At 41.4% G+C, this 11,945-nt stretch overlaps 3 protein-coding genes across 5 annotated transcripts in view; 1 reads left to right on the top strand and 2 right to left on the bottom strand.

Annotated features, from left to right (window-relative positions):
* LOC123508771 overlaps window positions 1-8,448 on the top strand; it is a 62,949-nt gene extending 54,501 nt beyond the window's left edge. The window contains exon 11 of the transcript XR_006676003.1: window positions 8,407-8,448. The gene's annotated coding sequence lies outside the window, so the exon portion shown is untranslated. The remainder of the gene's footprint in view (window positions 1-8,406) is intronic.
* LOC123508779 lies at window positions 1,344-3,787 on the bottom strand. 3 transcript variants are annotated; one of them, XM_045262687.1, is made up of 3 exons: window positions 3,676-3,787; window positions 2,432-2,672; window positions 1,344-1,796 (listed from the first exon to the last, which is right to left on the bottom strand). In XM_045262687.1, the coding sequence occupies exons 1-3, from the start codon at window positions 3,684-3,686 to the stop codon at window positions 1,575-1,577; spliced, it is 474 nt and encodes a 157-aa protein (XP_045118622.1). In that variant the 5' UTR covers window positions 3,687-3,787; the 3' UTR covers window positions 1,344-1,574. The 3 variants fall into 3 exon arrangements, with proteins under 3 accessions (XP_045118622.1, XP_045118639.1, XP_045118631.1); XM_045262704.1 differs by having other exon boundaries at window positions 3,549-3,688; XM_045262696.1 differs by having other exon boundaries at window positions 1,779-1,892; window positions 3,549-3,678.
* Window positions 4,392-6,776, bottom strand: LOC123508762. The gene is made up of 2 exons (XM_045262659.1): window positions 4,851-6,776; window positions 4,392-4,462 (listed from the first exon to the last, which is right to left on the bottom strand). The coding sequence occupies exon 1, from the start codon at window positions 6,028-6,030 to the stop codon at window positions 4,894-4,896; it is 1,137 nt and encodes a 378-aa protein (XP_045118594.1). The 5' UTR covers window positions 6,031-6,776; the 3' UTR covers window positions 4,392-4,462; window positions 4,851-4,893.
* Window positions 8,449-11,945: the final 3,497 nt, after the last annotated feature.

Here is an 11,945-nt window from a genome sequence, read left to right as displayed (position 1 = left end):
GTGAGACCTGAGGCTGACTGTGTAGAATACGGCCCCAGAATGATGGTCTGTGTTTTGTGTATTTATGGTGACAATGTAGCGTTGCAAGGGACAACATGCTGTTTGAGACCAAAGCCATTGTGTAAGAAATCATTGTACAGAGTTGATAGTTCCTCCTAGACTTTGCAATGAAATTGCTGTCAAAATACTATTATGTTATTGTATTCATTTTTTTAATGTTATATTAGACAAATGTATGGATGACCTGTTCATACAGAGACTGCTGCCATGTATGTGCAGGCCTCATGGTCCATCTTGCAACTTTCCTAATTTTTTTCTCTAATACTTTGTAAGGTGAAAATATTCCCAGACTAAAAAATATAAAATTGTCCCAAGTTAGAAATTGCAGAAATTATTCTAAGTTGAAATATAAAAATTGTTGTATGTTGCAAGTTGTAAAATTTCTGTTGAAAATTGTTAAAAGCTGTTCAAATTCCTAGCTGTTCAAATTCTAGTGTTGCTTTGTAAAAATTTTCTACGTTGCTTTGTAAAAATTTTCTAAGTCGAAAGTTTTGGTAGAGTTTTCATCTGATTTGTGTAAAAATTTTCTAGTTGAAATTTGTAGTTTTCTAGCTGTACAAATTCTGGTGTTACACTGTAAAATTTTTCTAAGTTGAAAGTTTTGGTGGAGTTTTCAGAGTTGTGTAAAAATGTGTTGATTGAATAAAAGTGAAGGAAGGGAGACTCTTCAATGTATTTTTAACCCAAATATACATCTGCTCTTTCTCCGGAGACTCTTCGGAGTATTTATGACTTAGCACAGTTTTTGAGGCTGTTTTGCAGGGATTTTTTGCCATTTTTTGCTGCTTTTTAGCAATTTTTCAGCATTTTGGGGCAGTTTTTGCAGGGAATTGCCATTTTTTGCTGCTTTTTAGCAATTTTTCAGCATTTTGGGGCAGTTTTGCAGGGAATTTTCCCACTTTGCTGCTTTTCAGGAGCAGTTTTGTAAGGACTGGTTTTTCAGTTATATTCTTTTAACTGGTTTTTCAGTATTCTTTTAACTATTTCCTACTGCTTTTGAGCTTTTTTAGGCATTTCACTGAGAATTGGCCCAATTGAGTGAGTATCTCAGGGTTCTTTGATATGTTGAATGGTTGGTTAACTTGATAGAAAGGATTACTCACTTTGTGACAAGCTGTATGTAGTATTATTATATTGTGGGGCTTAACAAGGGGAGGCTTGAGTTTAGATTTTAACTGAGGTGAGTGAGGTAAGGTTAAGCTCCAGAGCAAGTCTGGTTATGTTTATTTCATAAACGGTTCCTATAAAAAAAAAAAAAAATAATGGAATTAAAGCAATATCAATTTTCTTATTATGATTTATTATTAGTACTAACACAACAGTCATGTGGGTCCATCACAGAACATAAGGAATAACAACATTACACATGTGGGCACATTCACATTAGATGGAAGGAATAATAAATAACATTACAAGAGTGATTGGCAACATGTATTGGTTAGGTTAGATGAAGCAAGGCAGTCTGTCCTGTCCTCCCTCCCTCCCACCCTGGATGAGGCAGCAACATGTATTGGTTAGGTTAGGTTAGATGAAGCAAGGCTGTCCTGTCCTGTCCTCCTCCCTCCCTGGATGACGCCGAGTGTTGCCAGGTCAGAGCTGGTGAGAGGCAGGGTCCAATTCCTCCATGAAAGGCGCAGACAGTTTGTGTCTTCCAGTGCAAGAAGAGCCAGTTTCCTGCCGCAGGTTGAGGGTGTTAGGACACGCTGGTTTGGTTCTCCCTCCAGTAGTGGCAGGACCTGTAAAAAATAATTTTACCTTTACACTTTAATCATGAACAACCTTGTCCTCAAATGTAGGACAGGTGTGGTGTGGTGTGGTGTGGTGTGACCGCCCTGTAAATGTTTAGTGGATTCCATTTTACTCACCGCAAGTTATCTCCAATCCTCTTTATTAAAGTATTCCTTAAAAAAAAGTATTCCTTAAAAAAAAGTAATTCCTTAAAAAAACTAATTCCTTAAAAAAACTAATTCCTTAAAAAAACTAATTCCTTAAAAAACTAATTCCTTAAAAAACTAATTCCTTAAAAAAACTAATTCCTTAAAAAAAAGTAATTCCTTAAAACAACTAATTCCTTAAAAAAAATTCCTTAAAAAAACTAATTCCTTAAAACAACTAATTCCTTAAAACAACTAATTCCTTAAAACAACTAATTCCTTAAAAAAACTAATTCCTTAAAAAAAAAAGTAATTCCTTAAAAAATATATATATTCCTCATTCTCTTCTGATAACGAACGTTCGAGTTTTGCTTGTAACACCGTTATATTACCTTTTAACACCAAGACAGAACCAGGGTTAAAAAAGAGACCCTGGACAGAACAGTTCCTGATAGCCTGTACGCCTCATGGAGGCGGTGAAACGGCCCGGCCCATACCTGTGCCGAACCACACGCCTCCTCGGTCTGCGTCATCTTCTGAAGAGAGTGAAACACATGCGCCTCCACGAAGTTGGTAATGCGCAGTTGCGCAGTTGTAGGGACGCCTGTGCCAGATTTGTGGCGGGTCGTGCTCCACCTCCTGACTGACGCCCGAGACTTGCTTGCTCCATGTTTAGGGGATGGCCGGCATGACCCGACCTTGTCCCTCGTCGTATACACCGCCCCTTGTTGTACACTCCTGCAACAAGAAAGTCACCAATCAATCAAGAAACATCTGCTGTCATTAATTCCTCTTTAATGACTAATCCAAGACCTCTGATATAGGGACAAATTGCACAGTATGATCAGAGTGACTTGCCTCAAATTCAATGCAACTGCGTATATTACTGATGGAACTAACTAGCGTATGGTGCTGCACCTAGCTAGTGCACCACAACACCCCGAAAATTATTACTCGACTGATCTTACACTTACTGCACTCTCTCTCTCTCTCTCTCTCTCTCTCTCTCTCTCTCTCATGAAGCCACTCTGACCAATAGCGTGGCTTCACATATGCGACGTCAAATCCAATATAAATGGTTACTACACAGCCATTTCGAAGCTTTTACACAACAAAAGCCTTACTCATTCATAAACTATTAAAGAAACTGGGGTGCCGTGACGTTAAAGCACGATCACTTGTTTGATGCTTTACATATAAAATGGCACACTGGTTCACAACACATACGAAACTGGGGTCGAAACGTCACGTTACCCAACAACTCTCACACAACTCCTTATCCCACTACCCTAACAATCCTACACGTAGCTCATGCCGAAGTTCGTGACCGCTTAGCCTACATCTGCGCCACCGCTCAGTGAGGGAAGCCGAGATACACTAAGGGAGACCCAAGAGCCACTAAAAGCACCCTTCAGCCTTGCTATCAATGCACACCAAAGCCACGAGTTATGAGCATGTGCTGCGTTCAACAAACAGGTTACAAGTTCCCATTAATAGAACACTACGCGTTATTTTACTACGGAATGGCAACTTACAATGCATATTAAGTGTTACCAAATAACCAAATTGATATTCAGAAATACACTATAAACAAGAAATACTCTATAAACAAACCGTTCCACGAAGTGCCAAGCAACACTTCCTATCATCTGAAATACATCTCGTTCATGAGAAACGGGCAAAGGTCCTTCACTACACACGGTCACACGCCAACACCACCACTGTACAGTGTACAACATACCTTCCCGACATACAACAGGAACACCACCAAACCAACACCTTACAACGAGGCAGAGGACAGACACACTTCTCGGCGCACACACGACTCACCTCCACGATGCCAACACAAGAAATCGTCCTGATGTCCCTCACTGCTATCCGCTTCACCTCCTCCTCCTACTGCCCCCCCCTCCTCCTCCCTCCCTTGTTTGCAGTAAAGACACTTAATAACTAACTAGCCACTCTCGGTGAGCATCGTTCTATGTAAGCATTGTTACCTAAGTCTCCATGAATTCGTGTCGGGGAGTCGCTTCCCACCGCGATTTTGTGGATATGGAACAGACCGAGATTGTCGATTGCATGACTGATCAGGATGTCATTGAAGCTAGAAAGATCACTAAGATGGTTGATGGTACCAGAAGGAGCACAGCATCAGTCATTTTCACCTTCAGTTCTACTATATAAGTTGCCAAAGTCCTAGCGGGTGGGCCTTGAGATAGGAGGTACCACAAAAAGTATCCCCTTTAGCCCAGAAATTCCCGTGAAAAGCCCACAAGGTATAAAAAAAGAAAAGAGGGTTCATGTAGGGTACGAGTCGGACATTCCAGTATACGCGGGAATGAACAGGCTGACATGCTAGCTCGGTCTGCTGCAGAGCTCGAGGGAGCGTGGAACCTCCATCGGGATCTGCAGTCATGTCTCTCACGGATTTGACGGGATTATGGAAAAAAAATCATATTAATTAAACTAATTTATTTTGAATATCACAAATTGGCCTAATACTACATGTAAGTGTGATGCAACAGCCCCTGAAAAAAGAAAAGGAAATATCCGTTAATTTGGGAGATATGACTAATTTAAGAAAAGTTCATAAAATTTGATATTTCTCGTGATTGGTAAAATATAGACTTTTGTAAATTTACATGCTGAAAGTTGATTATTTTTGCAAAGTTTCTGTAAGTCTGTTTTTCTTAATTAATGTACTCAAATTTTGCAGTATTTTTTTTTTAAACAAGTGATTCCGTATTGTGCGTAAAATGGTAGACATTTCAAGTGGTACCAAAAAATATATAACCTGTAATAAATATTTAGACTGACAATCTTTTAGAGAATTTCAAGTTCTACATACACAGAAAAGATGAAGAAGATTGGTTGAGAAACAAAGGAGAAAAAAACACATAAAGGTCAATAACTTACATTCGAGAAAATCGCCTCTAAAGTTGAGCGAAGATTCCCATGCTCAGTGCGCTCCTCTTTCAAGTCTTTTCTGAACATGATTGACACACTCTTCTTTCGTCACTTGATGAGCCATCCCATATGGTCCTTCACCATTGTTCATTTGTGTAAGCTCCAAAAAAGTAGAGGTATCACCATCGGATATGAAATTAACATATCTCAGATTATAATCTATGGATCTGTTCCAAATCCTTTTGGCCCCTTCAGGCTCCATTCCTCCTGAGGTGCCTTCGTAATTTTTAGAACAAGAGGCTACATGATTCATTTTCCATTGTTCGTACTGTTCAGCTGAAATCTCCCTCTTTGCTAGTTTTTTCTTTTTTGCGTCACAAACAGAGCACACTTTACACATAGCTTCATAATCTAGAATAAGGTTTGTGTGAGCATCAACCACTGCTGCAATTCCATAATTTGACTTATAGCCTCTCTTGTGCCAGGAGCCATCGTATGTGGCATCTATGTCGAGGATACCATTTTCATCTGGATGTCTGTTCAGATTTTCAGCATAATACTGAAACACTGCTTCCCTACTTCTTTTCAAAATATCATTTACATTTTCTACAGCATGTTCGTTGATGAATTTAGTGTATTTCCCATACGTAACAAAGGAAAAGTGACGCATACTCAAGATACTGCAGAGCCTCTCCACCGCAGCATAACCATGCCCCAGCAACTTGACCAAATAGATAATCATTGCTGTCAACATGAACAGACCAGTATCTCCACATTTCATTTTACCTGAGTCACCACTGTTATACACAATATGTTTGCAATTTGAGCACACTAATTTTATGATCACATCACACTGATGATGGACAAATTCAGAAGTGACATCATGTTCCTTACACTTGTTACACGTAACATGTTTTGCTATTTCCCTAATGTCACTCTTCTTGCAGATGAGATTCTCCTCCTCACTCAATTCCTCTTCTTTTTCCTTGTAAGAAAGTCTTTTTCGCTTCTCTGCGCTTGAGGTGCGGGCGGGAGGAACTGCATCCTCATTCCTTACGTCACTCGTTGCAGGCGGGACGGGTTGGACGGTGTCAGCCTGTCTGTGCGTCCTTCTTTTTGCTTCTAGTGACCTCCTAGCAGCCTCTATTTTGAGTTTCTGTGACTTACGAAGCTTGCTGTGTCTCCCCATAGTGATAACTGTGTCCAGCAGCAACGAAAAGTTATGTAAAGTGGAGTATGAAGGGGCGGATCATACATCAATTTGACATACATCTGCTCTCCTCGACAGCCCGCGAGCTACTGGTAAGTGGTAACTGGCTGGCTGCTTAGAGAGGAGCCTGCACCCTTCCAGGGTACGATAATTTCAAAAATAAAAATCATAAAAATCATATATATCCTACAGGGAAGAGTTTATAGGACATTTCTGCGATGTAAACAAATCCATGTGCTGCGCGTGGGACATTTAAACCAATTATTAAAGCCCCGTTTAAAGCATTTCTAGTGCTCCAAACATTTTCAAACTTGAACACGATATTGCCATATGATGGTATTTATTTTAGAGACAGAAACCTCAAATGGTGATTTTTTTCGATTTTACCATGAAATCCGTGATAGGGCCCCTTAATTAAATCATCAGCGAAACTCCTGTGGCAGAGTCACTGGAACAACCTCCACTTCCACACCATCAAACCCATCCTGGGCGAGTGGGCCTCCTCCAGTCGCCCCACATGGCGAGAGGAGGTGGTCCTCGCACGCCTCAGGATGGGATGCACCCTCCCCACCCACATGCTCCCCTACATAGTCAACACCTTCCCACCACAGTGTTCCACCTGTAATGTCACCCTCTCTGTCGAACACATCCTGCTTCACTGTGTGCGTTATCGTGAGGAGAGGCGGCCCTTGGCGGCGTATTGCCAGAGTCACGGCCTCTCGTGGTCGATAGACTGATGATTTACCTGACTGAGACCAATTTAATCAGAGTTGTGATTTATGTGTATATATTATGCTATCTATTTTGCACTCTGATATATATATATATATATATATATATATATATATATATATATATATATATATATATATATATATATATATATATATATATATATATATATATATATATATATATATATATATATATATATATATATATATATATATATATCAGTCTTGCGTGATGTAATGTGAATGTTTTCCCTTCATGTGTATATGCAATACGTAGTGATGCTGTGTGATTGTGAGTTATCCCTCCCTTCCCCATGCCCTGACAAAAGGACAATAGTTTGAGATAGGTATAGGATCCCTGTATGAATGAAGCGTGTATGAAAGTAAGTGTGATTTACATAATGTTAATATTTGTATGAAAGTAAGTGTGATGTACATAATGTTAATATTTGTATGAAAGTAAGTGTGATTTACATAATGTTAATATTTGTATGAAAGTAAGTGTGATTTACATAATGTTAATATTTGTATGAAAGTAAGTGTGATTTACATAATGTTAATATTTGTATGAAAGTAAGTGTGATGTACATAATGTTAATATTTGTATGAAAGTAAGTGTGATGTACATAATGTTAATATTTAAAAATAAGTAAAATAAGTAAACAAAATAAATAAATAAATTACAATAAAAAATCATCTTAAATTAAATTAACAAAATAAAAAAATAGATCAAATAAGAATCACCCACGGCAGGGTGATGGCAAAAAAAAAAAAAAAAAAAAATCGGGCTGAGTGGAGTAGTAGTAGGCAGGTCGTGTTCTGGGGAGCTAGCCTGGGTTAAAATCCTTTGGTTCTTTAGCTTTCAAAAAACACAGTAAAAAAAAAAAAATCACGTTAGTGTCATATATATTATTTTCCTCTGCTAAACCTCATTATAGTTTTGGTCTCGGTGGCCGGTGCTGCACTGCTACCAGAAAAATTGGCGGCAACAGTCAAAACTAAAATGACAAAAATTTCTCAGCCGGAGACAGGTGTCATTTTAGAGCAGACGGACTCTACTGTAATGACAGTGATCCTACTGCCATCACACACACACACACACACACACACACACACACACACACACCACTGAGTGACACTGGCTTCTTTCAACTTACAAGTTGTAACTTTTCTGGCGACAGGCGTCAGCGTGGTGGCCGCGGCCCAGTGAAAGGATTACGAACAAAATTTTAAAAAATAACAGCTACTTGTACTTTTTCTTTGCTAAACAGAAGAAAGAAAAAAAATATTGTAGTTGCCGTATCGAGAAAATTGTGAGAAACGGCCGATAGGGCGTGTCACCATTATCACCGTCTACTTCTTTCACTAACCCCGCAGCCTCGCTCAACCTACGTAACCTCTGCCGCTGTCTTTCTTTCTCTCTTTGTTTCTACATACATTGGTGCATTTCCGAACTTATTTCCGGAATTATTACAACTTTTGTTCCACACCACCACTCAGTGGAGGAATTCTGATTTCTTGGCGTCCAGACACGTTCCCGCTCCGCTTCAAGCTCGCCCTATGGCCACCTTCAAAGCCAAGCTAAGGCAGTTATTTACAATATAAGTAAGTATTTCTTTAGAGAGAGAGAGAGAGAGAGAGAGAGAGAGAGAGAGAGAGAGAGAGAGAGAGAGAGAGAGAGAGACTTAATCCCTTCAGTATCATGATAAATTTTCGTATTCATTCTGTTTACTATTTGGTGCTTTTATACAGCTTCATAAACTCACGTGGGGATTGAAATAGTGGAGACTGGACAGTAATCTTCTGACCTCCATAGACTCTTCCTAATACAAATAAAATCATCTAATCATACCCAAAACTCATAGTGAGAGGAAAAGATGTTTCTGAATACCGGCGAAAACCACACGACAAACTAACAAACTTCAAACCTTCATGGAAACGTCTCTCAGGCTGGTCTTGCCACGTCCTGAGGGGCTGAGAATGGCACTGCAGTTGATGAGAAGGTCCAGTGCCTTGCCATGGGTCTGCTGTATGTGTTGAGCGGCTGCCTGCACTGCCCCCTCACTCGTCACATCAAGCTAGCTGCACTACATCAATGAGGCTTGGGTGTTCCGACTGCAGGGAAGGATAGAGAATAAAGGTACAGTTCTAATGCTTTTAAATAAGTTAGGTTTAAAATGTGTTAGATTAGGTTGGAGTGAAGACTAAAGGTACAGTTCTAATGTTTTTTAAATAGGCATTAATAGGAATGATAAATGATTAGATAGAAGGAAGTTGTGGTGTTGGGTAGCTGTCGGGACAGTACAGCCACGAAGGTGAAGGTTCTTCATAGAAACACGTACTAACTGGAGTATGTGTATTCAAGCAGAGGAACACAGAGAAAGCCTTGGAAGGACCCCCGTACGCCTGCCTGCCTTGGAGACGCCAGCAAGACTGAGGCTTACGTAGAGTTGCCAGGCGTATGATAATCAGAGGTACAGGGAATACATATGATATATTACATTACATACCCACACCTCCCTCCCCCCTCACGCTCGTAGCACTGTCTCGAGCGGAACTCTTTTCCATGAGCCGCTGGGAACAACGTGGGGCAACTGGGGGAGCAAGTAAAGCAGACGGACTTTTCTCGTCTGACCAAGTGACCACAGGGATGTGTGTGTGTGTGTGTGTGTGTTAGTATGTATGTATGTATGTGAATGTCTGTACTTATTTTGAATTGCATTTATTTAGGTTTTGTGAAGTTCTAATTGCAGTACCAATAGTTAATTTAAAATTTTGTGACCTTTTCCTGATTATTTTTTTCTTTACAGAGCAGAAGAAAGAAATCCTTCGAATATTCCCAAAAGTGAAGGCGACTTTGAAGAATATGTTCTATAACTTGTCCACAAACCTCAATGAGAACTACAGGTAATGTGACTCAAGGCCTGCAGTTTTGGTCTCTGTTACTGTGTGCAATATCTATCAATGTACCAGGCTGGCAATTGCACACACACACACACACACACACACCCATGATATGATAGCTCTATATAGGGGATTGGAAGGGATAGAGAAGCTGGACAGAGATGATCTTGTGAAACATGATATGAGAAGCATTAGAAGACATGGAAAACTAAAAATAAGAGATTGCAGAAGAGATATCAAGAAACACAGCTTTTCATACCAATTTATAGCAGAGTGGAATTAACAATGATGAAAATGTGTGTAGAAAGACCATACATAAATTTAAACACACACACACACACACACACACCGGGTTCGATTCCCCGGCCGGGTGGAGATATTTGGGTGTCTCCTTTGACGTGTAGGTGCTGTTCACCTAGCAGTGAGTAGGTACGGGATGTAAATCGAGGAGTTGTGACCTTGTTGTCCCGGTGTGTGTTGTGTGCCTGGTCTCAGGCCTATCTGAAGATCGGAAATAATGAGCTCTGAGCTCGTTCCGTAGGGTAACGTCTGGCTGTCTCGTCAGAGACTGCAGCAGATCAAACAGTGAAACACAGCGAAAGTGTGCGAGGCGGAGTACAGGCAGTTTGAAATATTCGGTGAGGAATATGTCAAGACCACTAATGATGCGCTACACACTCACAATGACAACCGATGGCTGTGTTTGCCCTGGCGTGGATACCAGCCCATACACCAGCGTGACCAGAAATAACACACACCACCACAGAGGAAGCCAGCGACCCATGAGGTAATTATCAGACATGCGCGCACACATCACCTCATGTCTCCCTCCCCGTGGCCTCCTCACTCACTTCACGCGCTCCCCAGCACACCTTACTCACCACCACTACCACAGCGGGGATGACTGACTGACTGACTCCTCCACGCAGGCCGAGGGCATGGCATGGCAGTACAACAGCAGCAGCAGCAGCAGTACCAGTACCCACACCTCTCACCACCACTGCTGTCACGCACACGAAATACATGACGACCGCCGCCGCTGCCACCACCACCACCACTCTGTCTCACATATGCAGTCACCAAACCCGCCTGCCCACCCACCCAGCGCCCACACACCAGCAGGACAGCTTGCATCACTGGATTCCACCACACCCGACGCTGGCTGGCACCCACCACCAAACACACAAACACTAAGAGGATGGAGGAAGAGCTACAGGCGTCAATCTTTTTAATTTTTTATTAACCGATTTCATTTCACATCGTATTTACAACGCAAATTTATCACATAACATTAGTGTATTATAGACATAAGCTTGTACATTCAAAGCACCGATTACATCCACAAGCACGTATTAAAACATCACAACTCCCAGAACACCTAAGAAAAGAAAAACATTGAAAACTCGTCCAGCCAAATAAAGACTTAATGCAAGTATATCTAATTATTTATACGCTATCAACTCACACCTACCTTGCCCATATGTTCTCCTGCAGCTCCTTAGAGAGAGGCGCTGACACCACAGTAATGTTCACCCCCAGCCTTCTCTAACGTCTTGTCGTCCTGTAGCACACACACCACACCGCCGCCCTCGCTGAGATTGCGTCGCCGCCACTAGTCCACAGTGATCTTGCAGCTGCCACCCTCTTCCCCATCCAGCGCACGGCAGAACTGTGAACATTACCAAACAAAAGTTTCCACATACCTAAAAATATTGATTCTGTAAAAATAAACCAGTACAGCGAAGTTTGCGCGTTCATTCAGCATTTTCACAGCTATCTGAGCAGTGTCGCACCCAACACACACACACACAAACATCACAATGGTCATTATCTATACAACGAAAGACAGAGGAACACACACACACACACACCATCAAAATGTCCATCACCATATATACAAAGAAAGACAGAGGAACACACACACACACACACACCATCGGAATGGCCATCACCATCTATACAACGAAAGACAACACACACACACACACACACACACACACACACACACACACACAACCACACTGTATATCGTGCCACGTAAGGACGAAGAGACCTCGATAGGAAGGCAAGGCCGCTGGGAGGCTCCTACTATAGTGACGTCACGACCCGGTGGGGCTGGCTGGCTGATGACGTCACGGCCCGGCCTGGTGAGCGGGCTGATGACGTCACGGCCCGGGTTGGCGGGCTTATTTACGTTACGCAAATAATTTCAAAAATGGCCATTCGAAAAAACGCCGCCAGACCCGAATGCTTTAT

Source organism: Portunus trituberculatus, chromosome 3 (assembly GCF_017591435.1).
Source record: "Portunus trituberculatus isolate SZX2019 chromosome 3, ASM1759143v1, whole genome shotgun sequence".
NCBI lineage: Eukaryota > Metazoa > Arthropoda > Malacostraca > Decapoda > Portunidae > Portunus > Portunus trituberculatus.
The sequence above is the reverse complement of the archived record's forward strand: the minus strand, read 5'-3'. Positions and strand labels throughout refer to the sequence as shown.

Excerpts from the sequence above, each read along its gene's own strand:
- LOC123508779 (XM_045262704.1), bottom strand. The coding sequence starts at position 3,673 with ATGTTGTACACTGTACAGTGGTGGTGTTGGCGTGTGACCGTGTGTAGT. Across the intron at positions 2,673-3,548 it reads GCTTGGCACTTCGTGGAACG|GAGTGTACAACAAGGGGCGG; the intron begins GTTTGTTTATAG and ends TTCTTGTTGCAG. Across the intron at positions 1,797-2,431 it reads AGGCGTGTGGTTCGGCACAG|GTCCTGCCACTACTGGAGGG; the intron begins GTATGGGCCGGG and ends TATTTTTTACAG.
- LOC123508762 (XM_045262659.1), bottom strand. The coding sequence starts at position 6,030 with ATGGGGAGACACAGCAAGCTTCGTAAGTCACAGAAACTCAAAATAGAG.